Source organism: Ziziphus jujuba, chromosome 11 (assembly GCF_031755915.1).
Source record: "Ziziphus jujuba cultivar Dongzao chromosome 11, ASM3175591v1".
Lineage (NCBI taxonomy): Eukaryota > Viridiplantae > Streptophyta > Magnoliopsida > Rosales > Rhamnaceae > Ziziphus > Ziziphus jujuba.
The window spans coordinates 19,239,953-19,258,765 of record NC_083389.1 but is presented as its reverse complement, the minus strand read 5'-3'; the positions used below and the strand labels follow the sequence as shown (position 1 = coordinate 19,258,765).

Genomic DNA, 18,813 nt, shown 5'->3' with positions numbered 1-18,813 from the left:
TCGACCTCCTGAACCCGAATCCGGCTTCCGTTTCCGCCAATTCGAGACGGTTTGGGAGAATTGCGGAGCCGAAACTCGAAAAGCTTTCCGGCGAGATTCCGACCCCGTCGGCTCCGATCACCGGAAAGTAAGACCGAATCCGTGATCCTCATCACGCGAGCTTCGATTCGGTATATAACTCGTAACTCTTTAGATGTCGCTTGGTTTTCGCTCCCTGGGTATCCATTTGGGAATTATCCGAATAAAATATTAATATTTTTGGTTGGTGCACTGTGGTTGTTTAGGTGCACGTACGAGTGGCGTAGTTGATCCCGAGGAGGATCTTAGTTGATTTGCGTGCTCAAGGTGATTGACCCACCTTCAAAAATTATTTTGGGCAATTAATTATATTTAATTGGTATTTAATTTGGTATTTAAATTATGCTCATGTGTTGTGATTTAATTATAGTTTTATTGTGGTTTAATTTATTTATTATGCATGAGCAAGGTGTATTTTGGTAATATTTGTATGTGGTTTTAAATTTGATTTTCCGGGCATAATTGGGTTAAATATTTTACGAAAATATTTGGTTATATTTTATAAATTATGCCCGCGGTATTTTTATGGTTGCATTTCGTATTTCGAGAAATTGTGGTTTGTTGGTTATCAATTGTTTCGTACCGGGTTATTAAATAAAAATATGTGGGATGGTGTTTGTGAAAATTTGGTATACTTCCCACGGTGGTTTTTGGAAAAACGGTACGGTTGGTTATTTATGTTTATTTTTAGACACACTCATACAGTATTGGTGTTCTGGTGTATGGTGTATGGACACGTGGTAGCACGCGGTTATTATATGGTTTAGCGTGCGGTTATTACTTCACCCGTGAGTTGCCATTGGACCATGGGCAGGCAAGGTTATTGTTGTGCACAGCCGCCCCCCTCCTTGGCCGGGTGATGGTTTTTAGCAGCGGTACTGTCGGGACGCCGAAGTGACCGTTGCAAGTTTCTCTCTTTAACCCCCTGCCAGTCGATGCTCGGGACGCTGGGTATCGGAGGGCATCACCGGTATATGGTGTGGTGCGTCGGTGTACATTGCAAATAATGTTTTAAACCCCAAAGGTGTTCTAAAATTATTTATTATAATTTATTGCAGTTATTATATTTGGGGTATTTATTTAATTAATTGTTGTTTATCAAATGGTTTAATCCCTTGGTTTTTGGGAGGTATGTACATTGGGTTTTGCGAAAAGGTTTTAAAAAGGGAACATTTCAAACGGAGCGATTGGTGAGAGTTTTGAGGGAATTATTATTTTCCAACCGTTATTATTATTATTTATTTATTAATTGTTGGTATTTGTTCTATTCCTTAATTGCTATTACTATTATTTTTTTTATTATCACAAAAGGTGTTCAGTAGTTCGGGTTACTCACGGAGATGATTAGCATCTCACACTCTTAAATTCCGTTCCCTTAGGTGCAAGTGGTGGTAGGCGTTCTTCCGGAGCGAACCAAGTTTTCCGCTGCTGTTGTGTTTCGAGAAGTTTCTTTGTACTCTTTCATTTCAGTGTATTATTTCTTTCAGCTTTGTTGTATTTCTATTGTTTAGCACTTCTTAAAGCTCTGTATACTATTGGGATACTCCTGTTTTATTTATGCACTGGACTGTTGTTGCTTTTGAGAAGTGCTGAAGTTTGTGGAACCATTTGTAGTTTGTGGGAGGAATAAGGGGATGTTATAGAAGTGTGTTTTCAGTGCAGGTAGTTTGTGGTAAGTAAATCCCTTAGGGGAGGCTCTGTCGGATTTTCCGTTGGAGGGTCCGGTAGGGTTTCCCTGGGATCAGGGCTGTCTAGGGTTCCGGGGAAGGAATTCTAGACGGGTCCTGATAATTATGACCTAGAGTAGGATCTGAGCATGGAATATGATTGCTACCACAACAAAAGAAAATCTTCCATGTATAGTTCTTGCACGTTGTAAACTCTTCAATTATGTCACTTGAGGGACTATATTAACATATAATGGAGATCTAAATACAAGTGATTTTGTTATCTGCTTGGCATTGAAAATTGCTACATGCATATCGGTTGTACAGGGGCACAATGAATTATTTAGGACATTAAATGTAGAGAAAAACTTCATATTTAGATCATATTGGTGTACGGCCAAACCTAATGATTTCATAACTGCATCCTTCAACTCACAAAATGTAGAACTCTTTTTTATGTACGTGGCTTTCATCTTTGAATCTTCATATAATCATACATCCTGTCCATTTTTAATCCATTTTCCATCGTATGAGATTTGTATCCAAATCATGTCCAGTTTATTGAAATGGAAACAAATCAAAACTCAAAATTGAAGTAGCACAATCTAACAAATAACATAATATCCAACCAAAATTGTGCGTAGTCGTGCGGTTCCATGTTATTATTATTTGGTCTTCACCTCGACTTAAATTTATGTCCCCCACTCCAGTTGGGTAGGGTACCAAATAAACTATTTCCTTTACCCTCGCCTTTTAATAGGGTAAGGTGTGGGGACCATTTAATTGTCACTTGTTACTGATCCTATCCTAAATTCTACACCCTGCCACTAATTAGGGTGAGCCTCTACTATTAGGGTGGGATGATCTTACTCGATTTCCATTCTGCTCCTTTCGAGTGGCCAAACCCCTTGCCCACAATTCTGCACCCCACCCCTAATACCCATACATACAGATGGGGTATGCCATCTTCAAACTCAAACCCACATACTTTCTTTAGAGTTTTGGACTTTATATCATCAAGTTTTTCCCTTCTATCTAAGCTGAAGACTTCTAAATATGCATACAACATGCATATACACATCATAAATTGCTAAAACATGATTATAACAAAGAAAAAGCAAATTACCTTCATAAAATTTGGAGTTATATTAGATGTTAGGTCCAACAAATTGTAAAATAGCGTCCAAATGGCTTTTTAGAAATCTAAATATTATTCCAACAAATCCAATAAATTGTAGCTTTCCTGGTAGCTTTAGCATAGATAAATAGGGGTGATTCTTGGTAAAATTCGACAACCATTCCTTCACAAATGCCGAAAGCACACTCTGTGGGATTTTGGTTGTACGGAAGAACCAGAAAGAAGGGGACAGGTATATCGGTAATTAATTGTGTACGGCAAGTGAAAAGTGGGCAAAATTCTGTAGTTTTGGAAGGGTGGTATAATTCGATATTTTAGATGAGGTGTGGGCATTCTTACCAATTTCCCAATGATTAAAGCTTATAAAATGACCCTTATTGCCCTTAGACAAAGCCCACATATGACCTACATGACAATTCTGTTAATGTTCTGGTTGGAAAATTTGAATTGGCCAAATGGTGCATTATTCTGTTAGTTTAGGATGATATTAAAGAAAAAAAAGGAGATCAAAATGCAACTCACACTCTGTATTAGGAACCATTGGTGTAAATATTTATATTATTGATGTCAAAATATGCATGACCAATCATACGATACCCTAAATTAGCCAAAATAATAATAATAATAATAATAGAAACAACAAAAATAATAACAATAGAAAATTCAAAATTCAAAAACAAAATAAATAAATAAAACATTGGGTGCCCCTCTCGATTCACAAGGTAATAACCCTCCTTGTCGGTAGGCTAACAAAAAAGAAAGAATTGGGTAGGAGGTTTGACTCAAGTGTAGTGTCTTGCCTAATATCATTCTGACATTCAATTCAATCCTAAGGATCAGAAAGACTAGGATAGAATGACATGTCTGAAATGTTTGTGGCTATAGCTATCTATTGATGCAATAATTGGCAGTTCCACTAATGATTAGTATCACATATGACAATTAATAATGGCGGATCCAGGATTTATTTATTTATTTTTTTTTTTCAGATGGAGCATCATGGAGGCTTTTTTTTTTTTTTTAAATTTTTAGAAAAATCTTTTTTTGGAAAAAATTCTATAATTTTTTTTTCGGAGAAAATGCAATTTTAATGTAGTGATTTAGCATTCATAATAAATTCCCTACAAATTCATGTAAAAAAGAAAATAAATTTTATTTTGGTACAAAGCAATCAATCAAATTGATAACTAGAAAAAAAAATCAAGAAAAAAAAATCAGTAATAAAAACTAAAAATTGTAACTCAAGAATTAAAACAAAAGAAAATTAACAATCAAATGAATATAATTTTTTTCTAATTACATATTTTCTTTTTCATTAAGGATTTGTATTACATAATTTTAATATTGTAAATAAAATTAATTACTATATTAAATAATTCTACCCAAATAAGTATTACAGTGTTTGTTAGAAAGGTGTGCAGAAATATTAGATAAATATTACAATTATATTAAATAATTAAGATTCTAGACTAGGGAAATATTAATAGAAAAGAATATAGATAAATGCAATAAATGTATTAAAAAAACCGAAAAAAGAAAATTACGAATTAATCGAGCTATGGGTTGGGGGGTTAGAGGAGAGAGGTTGAGAGGGACACAAATGCAATTTTACTTAGATAAAATGGTAAATAAACAAAAATTAGTAAAAAAGTAGAAATGGAAAAAAAAAAAAAAAAATTGGAGGGCACGTGCCCGCTGGCCATATGTGGATCCCACGATGTCTACGATACATGTAAACATTCACCGCCACCACTCACCACACATTGCAAAAGTACTCCGAATCACAAACCAAAATTCCATTCACCAATTTTACTGATGAGTGAAGGGGAAATTCACCAAAAAAGCAAAGGGGGCGATGAAATTTGGATTATCACTTTCTATTTCTAAATTCTGGAGGTATGAGGTATCAACCATTTGGGTTTTCTTTGCAGTCAAATTCAGGTGCTTAATTCTCTTTACCATACTAGAGCAACATACTAGAGCAAGAGGAGGATGAGAAATTTCACATCATCTGGGTATGCTTTACTTATTCCTTTGATTATTTTAATATTTTGCTTAGGGGGTTTTGTTTGTTTCTTAAGTCCCTCTTTGAAATATTTCAGCCAAAAAAAAAAAAAAAGTCTCTCTTTGAAATAGAAGAAGAATAGCATACACAATGATTGCAACCTTTTTGAGTGAAAAGGCAATTAGTGCTTATTTATTTTTTAAGTGGGTGTCTCTTAATTCTGCTGTTTCTGATGTCTACCAGTACTTATTTTGCTGCCCTTGTTTCCATGATTAAGTGGCATCTTCCTGGCAAATATTTCAAAAAAAAAAAAAGGAAGAAAAAACACATAGACACGCACACATGGTTTAGAAGACCAAAAATTATTATTATTATTTTTTTTTTGCCATCAAAATTTTCAAAATTTTAAACATACTGCACTAAAGCTGGTTTTGCAGATTCAAAATGTTCTACAACTATTAAAAGAGATTTGATAGGGAAAATGAGAATTTTTCTCTGGTTTTTGAAAGGAATAATAAGGGTGGAAAAATAAAAAAGGATAATACTTTATTTATTGGTGAAGTACAGGAAAATTGGTACAGACGGATAGAGAAGAAGACTTTTAACAAGTAATCTTCGTGTGATTCACCCAAAAAAAAAAAAAAAAGAAGTGATCTTTGTATTGGTTATGAATGTATGAAAGGAAATAGAAGAATGTATATTCTGTAAAAGTGTCAATAGCAATTTGAAGTGGACTTGATTCTGACAGGATTGATTGGGATATTTTCAATGGACTATGGAATTTAATTAATTAATAGTTGGTTCATTCACCATTTCACATGCATTATTTAAAACAAAAATGAAAAAATAAAGTTAAAGCATATAATATAAGGATGTCTATTTGGATTAGCTCTCTTTTATAAGTTTTCTTTTTCCTAGTAAGTTTTATTTTATTTTTATTTTTTTAAAATAAAAAATACAAATATCACTCGCAAGCAGACAAGGGGCCGACTGCAGTAATACAGGGAGTCTTACGTAATGTCTACGTCTGGTGAGTCTTGTCTCCAAAATAGTATGTATATGTTTTTCTCGGGTGTTGATACACAAGATGGGTTTGGATCGGATTCAGATAAAAAAATACAGTTTTATATTAGATATAGTTTTATGCAAAATTAAATTGGATTAGATTATTTTATAATTTTTATTTTTTAAAATGAAATTTTTAAAAATTATATTTATAATTATAATAAAAAATATTATATTTAATTAAAATTGTAAATTTATATATTTATATTTACATACAAAATTTAAATTTTTTTTTACACCCACAATTTATATTAATATATAATTTTAAAAATAAATTAAAATTAAATTATAACATAGTATTTTATAAATAATAATTAATTAAAAATAAAAATAATGGATTTACGTGAAAAGGGGAAAAGGTATGTACAATAGTATCATGTAAACAAGAAAATAATATCACAAGGTGAGCATCTTATTAACTATGGTAAGAATAAGCGTCTTAATTACAAAGAGAATGTGACAAGATTTTGAAACTTCACTTTCAATATGCAAAAACAACTCTACATTAGGATACGATAAGCAGATAAAAGTTGGTCATCCTTTAGAACTTTCCCCCGGCATATCAGTTGTTGTTTGCTCTGATAGCACTCCAGTGACAGAAGTAATCTGTTCTTTCAAAGTAAGAACTGACATCTATAGGATAAAAGAAAAATATAATCTTTGACAAATTCCTATAGTAAAAGTAACGGCCACCATGCCCACCACCGTATAACTAGGTGCAAATCTGTCATGATGAAACTTCAAAAAATAAGTTCAAAACTTGCATGCATACATCAAGTTTTCAATCTAGCGGACACTCAACATTTTATTTTGAGAGTCATATCAAACTGTAAAGCACAATGACAAAGTTATGCACAGGTATGCTGGCAACATGAGAACCTTCAACATATGCCATGGGAAGTACACGAGAGCCCGTCCATGGACTTTACACCCTGCCCTCAAAAATCAAGCTTAGACTCCATATCATCAACTTGTTACAGCCACATTTGAATTTCTTGGAATAACCTATCAGCAGTTTCAACGGGTTGCATCAAGCCCTCAATTGAGTCTTTGTCAGCCTTTACTTGAGCTAAAACACCTAGCACCTACATAAGAAAAAAAATAATAATAAAGGGAAAAGGCAGTTATAAGGATAGAAATCCAGAATTAATCAATTTGTCAAAACTACATGGATTATACAAAAATCACCAGATCAAAAGATTATCATTAAATCTTCTGTGAAAGAACCCACATTAAAGAGGCACTCCTCAGGTCCCTATCTTATGGACAAATTAATATGACACCAGCAAAATTCATAAAGTAGAAATATACAGAGTAGGACAAGAATAGTAGCAAGAAGAAAGAAATGAAAGCTAAACTTATTTACAAATCAAATTCTTTGACAGAGAGATGTGTATCTTTTTCCTCTCATTGGTATGTTCCTGATTGTCTAATGCAATTACTTATGCACCGTTAGGTGGAAATAAAAAGCAATTAATTCTCTACTTGAAAAAGTTACACTTTTTAACATCATGTTAGATAAAGGATTGTATTTAAGGAATCTGTGTACTTCTCATCAATAGCTAGCTATGTCAAGCATTAAGTATTCAACACAATAAACTTAAATAATTTTCTATAAACGGCAAACTGTAAAATAAAAAGCCATAATATTTATTTAGGGAAGTAATGAAGAGGCAATTAAGAACAACCCGTTTATCCACTCTCAAAGTATAGGTTTGTGAATCCAATGTCTTTATTTTAATCTCAATGGCTTCAGATCCTTCAACTGTATCACTGCCAAGAGTCTGGCCTTCAAAATTACTTCCAATTCTTGTGACCACGTTAATTCCCTAGAAATAAAGAAAGTATGAGACGAAAACTAGTATGCTTTCTATCAGATGGCAGGATAAGGAAAATAACACTCAAGCAGCTGGTTTTTGTAGGTGACGGAATGTATTCAATGTCGGTATACAACGCTTAAAAGCCTCGAGAGAGGAGAATAGGGATAAACTTGGGTTCCCACTGTATGCTCCCCCCTCTCTCTCTCTCTCTCTCTTATGTTGTAATCCCAGGTACATATAAAGAGGGTGTGTGAGACTGCAATTTGCGTGAAAGTGGTCTTTTGTGTTGTGTGTGTCAGTCTGTGGCAATTCAAGGACAAGGAGGACACAGATGAAGGGAAAAGAGGAGGGAATTGTGCGCATCTTGATACATGGTGCAGGTGATTGAATACAAGCCCTAATTTTGGTAAATCAAAATACAGACATTGGAGAGAACACGAAGAAAAGAAATCATACTAACCAGCCGTGTTTGTTCCTCGGAGAGATGCAGAGATCCGGCAAGGCCACGAACATGCACTGAAGAAGAGCTGCTTCGATTGTTGACATGATCTGGTGGACCTGCTTCGGCGAGAGATACCAGCGAGAGAGAGAGGAGAATGGGACGATGAGTTTGGGACAAAGCTGACCCAGGTGGAAAACAGGTCAATTTAATCCTGCTGAAGTTGGGACTCGTTCACTTTATAAGTCAAGTTGTCACATTCTCTAAATGTTGCTACCAAACATTGGACTGGGATACAGTCCTGTTCTAATTTGCCCAATCCGTTGAAACAAACATTGTTTCTAATATTGTCTCCAACAATATCTTCTATTACTAGTTTAGCAAAAAAAGAAAAGAAAAAAAAAAAACAACAACAACAACAAAAAAGTATATGTATATAGAATATTTCTATAGTCATAATCGACCTAATTAAAATTGATGAGAACAAAAAATATGCTAAAAGTTATAGTCATTCAATTCAAAATCATAGATATAAACGGTTCAGATTTACCTTATATGAGAAAAATTGCCAAAAATTTCTTTCTCGCTCGATGCCACAGTTCCCTCTCACTCCATCAATTAAAGAATTCCCAACAAAACAAAAACGTTTTAAAAAAAAAGCTCCACAATTCTAAGATGGAGCTAGAGGCGAATTAGGTGCTCGGAAATTCCAGAACTGGTAGCACTTAGGGACATCTTGGAGAAGAAATACGAAAGAGATTTTGTATCTGCAGCTGCTGATCTAAGACCCAACTGTGGTGTGAACCGTATGGTAAGATATATTAGTAATTGTCAAAGGTTTTCCCTCTATAGTTGAAAAATTCAGTTGACCTTCTTTCCTTGAGATCATTCCGTGTCACTCCTCAATATACATACTGTGTGAACTTATCCTAATTTATTATTTTCTTGGTCATATTACAATTTCTTTGACTAATTATTCAGTGTTTATTTGTTCTTATAGCTTATTGACAAGCTGTCTGTTAGATCCCGTAGTGGTGAAGTGAAATTGAAAATCATGAAAGAAATAGCCGAGGAATACCAGATTGACTGGAACACAACAGAAACTGAAAAGGAACTCCACAAGAAAATTAAAAAAAAATAAAAATAAAAATGGATGGAAATGTCATAGCTTATTATTTGTTCTTATAGCTCATAGCTTATTATTATTCACTAAAAATGCCATAATTTATTTTATGGAAATGTCAAATTAAATTTTTTGATTTACTAAAAAAAAAAAAAAAATGAAGCATTTTGGCAGCAAGAACCCAAAAAAAAGATTAAAAAAAAAAAAAACAAGATTCTGATTTTTTTTTTTTTTAAATTGAAAGTATCAAAACCAACGCTATTATTGCTTAAATATATCAGCTTTTTTCCATCATTTTTTTTTTGTTTTTTTTTAAAATAAAAAAAATAAAAATTTTTAAAATTTTGATATATTTTTTAAAAAAAAGTTGATGCTTTCAATATTACAAAAAAAAAAAAAATTGTTTTTCTTGCAAAGAAAATGGTTAAAAAAAAAAAAATTGGATGGGGAAAGTCGATGCTTTCAAGCAGCAATAAATGCGTAGGCTTTGATGCTTTCAAAATTTAAAAAAAAAAAAAAGAAAAAAGAAAACAAACTTATTTTTCTTATAAAAAAAAAAAAGGTTAGAAAAAAACTATGGAGAAAGCCGACGGCGTTGATACATAACAGCGTCGGCTTTGGTATTTTCAATATTTAAATAAAAAAAAAAAAAAAAAAACTCAGAATCCCATGAAAATCAATCGAGAAAACAGAAATATACTGGTTACCCAATGAATTCTTTTGCTACTCCGCCTTTGACTGAAACTCGCTTACCTTTCTATCAATCCTCCTCCCCTGTTTGCTTGGATCCGAAACATTCATTGCTGAACAATTCCGATAGCGTTCTCACCTGCAACAACATTCCTCCTTCTTCTGCTGCTCCTCGTAAACGCCAACGGGATTCGATGGTGATGATGAGGGGTGATGGGTGATCCTCATCATCATCACGAATTCAACACCGATTTCATACCATCTCAGAATACCAAACTCTCCGGCAGCTTTTCACCATTGCTTGACAACGACGTTGTCTCCCAGATCCAACTTCAGCAATCCGAGATTGACCGCTTCATCATCCAACATTATTTTCTTTAATAATTCCCATTTTAATGGTTTTGAAATCAATGTTTTTCGGTTCTTATTTACCTTTTTTTGGGAGGAAAAGAAATTGAAACTGGAAGAGCAGAGATGATGTTGGCGATTCAACAAGGGATCACCATGAAACTCAAAGAGAAAGACGATGAGATACAGAGGATGGGAAAGCTCAATTGGGTTCTCCAAGAGCGTGTCAGAAGTCTATGGGTTGAGAATCAGATTTGGAGGGATTTGGCTCACACCAACGAAGCCACGGCCAATTCTTTGAGCAGCGATTTAGAACAGGTTCTAGCCCACGTCGGAGAAGACCGCCGTGCTTCCGCCGCTGGCAACGACCAAGCTGCGGTTGTTGAGGATGATGCAAAGTTGTCACCCAATTCCTTGATGGCAAAGTCGTGAGCTTGTTGTCTCTTGCCTCTAGGTTGAATCACATAATTGTCTCAGATTTCCACGGTTTGTTGTCTCTTGCAAACTTAATTCGCCTCTAGCTCCATCTCAGAATCTTTTGCTGGGAATTCTTTAATTGGTAGGGTGAGCCGGAGCCATGACGTCAAAGCTGGACGGTAATTTTGATAATTTTTCTTGTGAGGAAATTTTAAATCTGAATTGTCCGTATTTATAATTTTGAATCCAACGACTAATTTTTAGCATGTTTTTCGTCTTCATCAATTTTAATCAGATTGGTCCTAACTATATAAAAAGGCTTTATGTATATATACATATATATATATATATATATATACTGTTATTGGACCTTTTTGGAGGAGCAATACAATGTGTTTGGACAAACAAATAACAAAGTGCATACGTGGTCAATAAATTTATAACATAGGCACTAAATGAAGTTCATCTGAATTTGCAACTACAAAGCCCAAAAAACTTAATTATTAGTAGTTTTTTTAACATGTTAATAACAATTATTAGCATGTTCTTTTCAAAAGACGTATATAAATATAAATAGTTTTTTTGGACAAAGATATTTGATAAATAATTTAAGTTTTTTAACTAACTTAATTTAAAAGTCTAAAATATTTTATATCAATATTCTAATATCATTATTGTTTACTTAAATTATTTATTATTATTAAAATTACTCAGCATTCTTTTCAATTTAATTCAAATGTTTTTTCTTTCTCTCTCTCTTTTGGGATTTTTAATCTTTAATTTTAACATATAAATTTTTTCCTTTATTCTCACAAAAAAAAAATTATATATATATATATATATATATGAGAATGTTTTCATGGCTTTAATGACTTTTGGGACAAAAATTTATACTTTTTTAATTCTCAAAAAAAAAAAAAAGACTTTAATATATATATATATATATATATAGTCAAGCTCAAGTAAGATCCATTTTTTTTAATAAAATAATGTTTATCCTTGATAACCATTGGATCATATCAATTATTAGGATTTAAAATTCAAAAAGTAATTAAATATATATTTAATGACATACTAAAATTCTATTTAGAAAAAATAAACTTGTAGGGACTTGATGATTAATAAATGCAATTTTAAATCTCAACCATTTATTCTATATAAGAACTATAAAAGAAAATCCCATGTTAGACTTTATGTTAAAGATTTTATTTGATCTTGGATATATATATATATATATATATATAAGAAGTGTCTTTAATTGGTCTTGTAAAGAATTTTTCAATTTCATCATTTAATTATTTAAATAGTATATCGTAGAGAGATTTTCAAAATAAAGGAATCTAGTTCAAATAATAATAACAATAATAATAATAATAATCCAAATAAAAAGGGGAAAAAAATGAAGAATTGGGGATTAAGGAGAGAGATAGGTGATTGAGATTGAGGAAAAAAATAATTTTGGAGGCAATAAATAATTTAGGTAGAAAATAAATACTATTTGGATATGAACTTGAGATATTTACGGATTTTTAAAAAGACAAATATAACCGTCTAGATTAGATAAATTGAAAGGAGTAGATTATTTGTTAAAAAGATTTGTATGAGAAAGTCTCCCGTATAACAATTTTTCAATGACACAGACATTAACAAATTTTTGTTAGGAAATTGATAAAACTAAGAAACCTAAAGCCTAATGCATACATTAATATATATATATATATATATATATCAATTAATATATTGAACAGTAGCATAGGCAACACTTAAATACTTAAAAGCATCAGCTTTAGTTGCCTATGCAACGCTTTACTAACCAAAACCAAAAGCGTGGTTTATAGTTAGAAAATAACTTAAATAGGTATTAAAATATTTTAGTAGGCTGTCAAATTTAAATTATCACAATTAGAAATTTGAATATAAATTAATGAAGAAATTATTGAGAAACAAAAAGTTGTCAATAAATTAATATTACACTTAGAAATATACAAATAAATAATTGATAGATTATTTAGAAATATCAAATAATAATGTAATTAATTATTTTTAATGAGAGAACCCTTTGTCAACACTTTGTCTTAAAAAGCGTCATTGTAGACCCTTGGCCAACACTTTTTTACTTAAAAGTGTTGAGGATAATTTATCTATAAATTGATCTCAAAAACTCTTGTGAATCGTCTAAAGGTTTTTCTGCCTAAGCTTATTTTGGAAGAACAGAGTGCTTTCGTTCCAGGAAGGCAAATCACAGATAATGTTTTAGTGGCCTTCGAACACATGCATTTCATTGGCAAAAAACGTTTGGGTCAAACCGGTCTTATGGCACTTAAATTAGATATGAGTAAGGCCTATGATAGGGTGGAATAATGCAAGAAATGGATTTTAGTGCAAGGTGGATAAACCTAGTCATGGCTTGTGTTACGGGAGTTTCTTACTCGCTTTTGATTAATGGCAGACAGCAGGGTTTCTTTGAACCTACTTGTGCTTTCACCTTTCACCCTATCTTTTCCTAATTGTCTCTGAAGGACTCTCTTGCTTACTTCGGAAATCCTTATTTTCCAACCTGCTTACTGGGATATCAATTGCACTGTCTTCTCCACCACTTTCTCATCTATTTTTTGCTGATGATACTATTATGTTTACCCATGCTACCCCAAGTGATTGTCAGCAAATATTATCAATCCTCCATTTATATGAAAGAGCTTCAGGCCAGAAGATTAATATGCAGAAGACGGTGGTAACTTTCAGTCCTAACACACCACAATCGGTATGAAATATTGTGTTTCAAAAGTTTCAAATTCAACGTAATTGTGGTCATGATAGATATCTTGGTTTACCGTCATTTATTGGTAGGAGAAAGGTTGAGCTTTTTCAGTCTATTAAAGAACGGATGTGACATAAATTGGAGGGTTGGAATGGAAAATTATTATCTCGGGGAGGGAAGGAGATTCTTCTTAAGGCTGCTATTCAATCTATACCAACATATACAATGAGTTGTTTCAAACTTCCAAAGAAGTTAATAAAAGATTTAACTGGTCTAATGATCCGATTCTGGTGGGGTTCTTATGCTGGAAAGAGAGGTCTTCCATGGAAAAATTAGATGCAACTTAACACAACCAAAGTCTCAAGGTGGACTAGGCTTCCGATCCCTAGATGAATTCAACCGTGCTTTGCTAGCAAAACAATGTTGGAGAATCGTTAGAAATCCCAGTTCTTTACTAGCAAGAGTGGTGAAGGCAAAGTATTTCCCATGGTGCTCCTTTTGGGAAGCAGGTGTTGGTCGCCACCCACCCCATTCTTGGCTTAGTCTTGTATGGGGGAGAAGAATTCTGGAGACTGGTGGGATATGGCGTGTTGGTGATGGAAAATCCATTCGTATATATAAAGATTCTTGGCTACCAGGGGTGGGCTCATCTCGAATATTGTCTCCTAGAATCTTAACTGAGGATGCTACAGTGGCATGTTTACTTATTGATTTTGGAGCTTGGAATTTAAATCTTCTACAAGCTTCTTTCTCTACTGATGAGGTTGAGGTCATTAAAAATATCCCAATTGATGGTGCTGATAAGGCTGACCGTTTTGCATGGAAATTCAGTCCTACGGGTGTCTACACGGTTAGAACCGGTTATTTGGAAGCTAGGAAGCTTGGGGTTGGAAATCGAATTAGTGGCCCCTGTGATTCAACTGTTCATACATGGTGGAAAGGTCTCTGGAAATTATCAATTCCAAACAAGGTCAAGGTTTTTATATGGCGTGCATGTCAGGATGCTATTCCTTGTCTATCTTCCCTAGCCTCACGTCACATAACTGATATTAACGAGTGTCCATTATGTCACCAAGCTAGGGAAACTACATTACATGCTTTATGGAGTTGTATGCATGCGACCCGTATTTGGAAGCATTTGGAATTCTATAAAGAACTGAAGTATGGTGTCTGACTCTTTTACTACTTTATGTTTCTCTGTTTTTACAGTGTCCAGAATTCCAACTAAAGAAATTTTCATGGGCATGTTGGTGTTTGTGGAATAAACGAAATGACCTCGTACATGGCAATTGTATTAAATCTGATACTCAATTATTGGACTCTATTTTGAGATTGCATGTGGAGTTTAAAGAGGCTACAATGAGCACCAATATCCAACGTTCGAACAGAGCACAACAATGCTCGGAGCCACCACATGGAAGTAATTTAAGATAAATGTGGATGCCTCTGTTCTGGCTAGACAAAACAGAGTTGGAATTGGCGTGGTAGTGTGGAATCCTTCTGGTGAATTGATGGGTGCTGTGGCAAAACCTTTTGAAGCTTCCTGGTCTGTCATGTATTCTGAACTCATGGCTATTCGTGTGGCAATAGATTTAACCATGGAAGCTGGTTTCGTCCATGGTGAAATTATATGTGATTGTCTGGGGGCAGTTCGTGCGGTCAATGTGGGTATAACAAAAGCTAGTTTGGATGAGAACTGTTTTTTGGTTGAAAGACTACAAAAGTTATTATCATTATGTCCAACTTTTAAACTTTCTTTTGAGTCGAGGGGAAAAAATTATGTAGCCCACTGTATTGCAAAATATGCTACGGGGCTCTCTAATTTAGAAACATGGCTTGAAGAGGGCCCACAGTGGCTTCTCAATTTGCTTTGTGCTGATATGTATAATGGTTTAATGTGATATATGAAATCTTACCCCCTTTTCAAAAAAAAAAAAAAAAAAGTGCTGAGGATAGTTAATTTTTCTTTTTCTATTTTCTTTGGCCGATGTTGTGTTTGGTAAAACAGCATGCGATTTGCCCTTTTCAACTATACCAGTATTTGTGGTTTCCTTTTAATGTGAAGCTCTAACCAGATCGGTTTTCACTTATCAACAGCCCTACGTACGCATTATGCAAGTAAGTTCCCTAAACAAAAGCTTCAGTTTTAGGTTTTGTTTTGAAGTCTCTTTGGGTTTTTATTGAAGTATATCCCGTGGGAAGGGTTTGAAAGCTTGGGTTTTGGGTTTTTATATCAAGTACAACCGGTGGTGTTGGTTTCATAGCTTAGGTTTTTTGGGTGGGTTTTCTTCAAGGTTGCTTGGAGTTGATATCTTGCTCGTGATTTTGCTTGAGGTTGAGATTTTTCTTGCAATTTTGCTTGGATCAACGAGTTTTCATAGATTTTGCCTTGGGTCGATGGATTTTTCTTGCAATTTCACCTTGGGTTGACAGGTTTCTTGAACTGGACGGATTTTTGCCGTGGGTCGCCAGATTTTCCTTGTGATTTTGCCTTGGGTCGACGGGTTTCTTGAATTGGATGGATTTTGTATTGGGTCGCTAGATATTCCTTGCGATTTTGGCCTTCTTGCCATCGATTGAAGTTGGCGAGTTAGGGGGTTTGTAGAAATTCGTAGATTCTAGCTCGTATTTGCATAAATTTGGTTTTGAAGTGGGCGTTTATAGAAATTTGCAGATTGTAGCTCGATGTGCGGTGGTTTGTATGGTTGGACAGCTGCTCGGGTGCTAATCGGTTTGGGTTTGCATGGCTGCTCACCTGTTTGGGTTTGCGTTTGCACGGCCACGAAGATTGGTCAATTGTGTCATCGAATTTGGCTTGGGTTTGTTCTTGTGCTTCTGTTTGGTTATCGAATTTGCCTCGGGATTGGATTGGATTGGAATTGGGCTCGTTGAAATTGGTATGCTTAATTTAATTTTATTGCTTGAAAATATCATGTTTGGAACAAAGGAAAGTCACTAAAAAAAAGCTTCAGTGGCAAAACAACACAATAGTTAATTATTATCTTTAAAGTTAGCATTATTTTTTTTTTTATATACTTGTTATTTTTTATTTTACATACTGGTTATCTAATAATATATTTAAATTAATGTTTAAAATTTGAACTCTTAAGCATCCTGAAAGCAAGGAATGTGGTTATTATGTCATGCTAATAATAAGGGACATAATTAGAATAAATGTAGATTGTTAAAACTTACAAATAATGGTAATTATAATATTTTATTAATTATTTGTGTTCTACTAATACTTTCTTAATGATTTTGTGTTCTAGTAATTTTGTTAATTTAATTGTTTCATATCCAGTATGAGGGTGTTAGTTGATCACAAGATAATGATAACCAAATTAGAACTGACGGGGCATCAATCATGATTTCAAAACCTTTCATCTCAACCAGTTGATTAGTTTACTTTTGTTTTAAAAATTATATGACCATATATATTAGTTGATTGAATAGTAAAATTATTATGTGGATTAATATTTAATTTATTAGAATATTTTTGTTATCCAAATACATATTGAATTAATATTAACTGTATTAATTAATATTTTAATTTTATTGTCTATCATTGTGCATGAAACTGTCAAACAATTTCAAATTGATAAAATTATAAGTAATATTTATAAAAAAAAAAAAGGAAAAAAAAACACATCAGTAAAAGATGCCTTTGAGTGAAAAAATTGTCATTTGAAATACACCTTGGGAGACACTTTTTTTTTTTTTTTGAAAAGCATCTTAAACACGACTTTAGGCAACATTTCCAAAATTAAAACATCGCTAGATAGAATTTTAGGCGACACTTTTACATAGAAAAGCATTGCTAAACATTCACTTTATGCGATGCTTTTATTATCAGAAGTGTCGCTGCACATAGCTTTAGGTGATACTTCTGATAACAAAAATGTCACCTGCACACAGCCTGCACATAGCTTTAGGCGAAGCTTTTATTATCAAAAGCGTCACTACACATAGCTTTAGGTGACATTTTTGATAACAAAAATGTTGCTACACATAACTTTAGGCAACCTTTCTAGTAACAAAAGCGTCACTAAACATTGATTTAGGTGATGCTTTTACACAATAAAGACTCGCTGAAATATTTCGTTTATTTCTTTTCTAATTTTTTTGTGATGCTTTTGACAACTTTAAACGATGCTGAAAGTGTCGTTTAAGGTATTATCAGGCAAAGCTTATAAAAGCGTCAGCTTTTGTTTTGTTGACACTTTTGTTTTGTATATTTAGCGATACTAGATCAAGCGACGCTTAATCTAGCGTCGGTTTTTAGTTCAAATGATGCCTAAACCGCATCTCCTATCAATGTATTTCTTACAGTGATAGGATTAAAGCTTTTTTAATTACATCATGATAAGCCCATAGATATTATCCCTAATTAATGTTATGTTTGTGCTCTACTCAAGAAATGTCAAGGAAAACGTAACTATTAAAGAAAAAAGAAAAAAAGAGAAAAAAAACTTGGTTGCAACATAAGGTAGGTTGGAAAAGAAAAATGTATATAGCAGAAGAACGGAAATTAAAAAATTAGATCATTTAAAGATTAAAGGGATCTTACTAGGGAAATTTCCATAAAAAATAATATGCCAAAAAAAAGTGAGGTTAACAGTGTTATAATTTTAGACGAATGTCTTTTAGAATGTGGATTGTACATGAAACTGACTTGGAGTTCTTAACGTGGTGGTAGTTTTTAAATGAACAGGCCTATATCATATATGGTAGGTCTATTGTCTAAAATAATTTCTTTGTGAAGAGGTATTAGCAAGAGAATTCTTTTTATAATTTAAAAAAAAAAAGAAAAAAAGAAAAAAAAAAAGCTATATCCTGGAAGAGAAGTTCTTTTTATAATTAACAAAAAAAAGCTATATCCAGTCCTAGTCATTACATATTACCACTTAAATATAAAAATATAAAATAACTTTATACACTATTCTTAATGCCTAAAATGCCCATAATTCATATCGTGTCAAAACAAAGCCAAAGTCACATCTTTTTCACAAAGCAAACACAACAACCAAAGACAACATAATTGATTGAAAGTTTGAATCTGACACTCACTATACAATTCTGGCACCTCACTCCATCAAGCTGGAACGTCCATTCTAGTAGCCTTTCTGTCTCATCTCATCTACTTTTTTTCACATGTATTTGTCCTAGCGTATATTTGATCCCTGCAAATCTTCTCAAATGATGGTTAAAAGACTTTTGGAAAGAGGAAACTAATAATCTTATCTCATTTTAAGAGTTGCCAAGAGT

At 33.2% G+C, this 18,813-nt stretch overlaps 2 protein-coding genes across 2 annotated transcripts; one reads left to right on the top strand and one right to left on the bottom strand.

The window, feature by feature from the left end:
• Nucleotides 1-6,373: 6,373 nt before the first annotated feature.
• Nucleotides 6,374-8,496, bottom strand: LOC132800033 (uncharacterized). The gene is made up of 4 exons (XM_060812924.1): nt 8,490-8,496; nt 8,234-8,394; nt 7,642-7,782; nt 6,374-7,038 (listed from the first exon to the last, which is right to left on the bottom strand). Exons 1-4 carry the CDS (start codon nt 8,494-8,496, stop codon nt 6,928-6,930), a joined length of 420 nt encoding a protein of 139 aa, XP_060668907.1. The 3' UTR covers nt 6,374-6,927.
• A 1,549-nt stretch (nt 8,497-10,045) lies between these two features.
• Nucleotides 10,046-10,805, top strand: LOC132800032 (E3 ubiquitin-protein ligase BOI-like). The gene is made up of 2 exons (XM_060812923.1): nt 10,046-10,235; nt 10,471-10,805. Exons 1-2 carry the CDS (start codon nt 10,046-10,048, stop codon nt 10,803-10,805), a joined length of 525 nt encoding a protein of 174 aa, XP_060668906.1.
• Nucleotides 10,806-18,813: the final 8,008 nt, after the last annotated feature.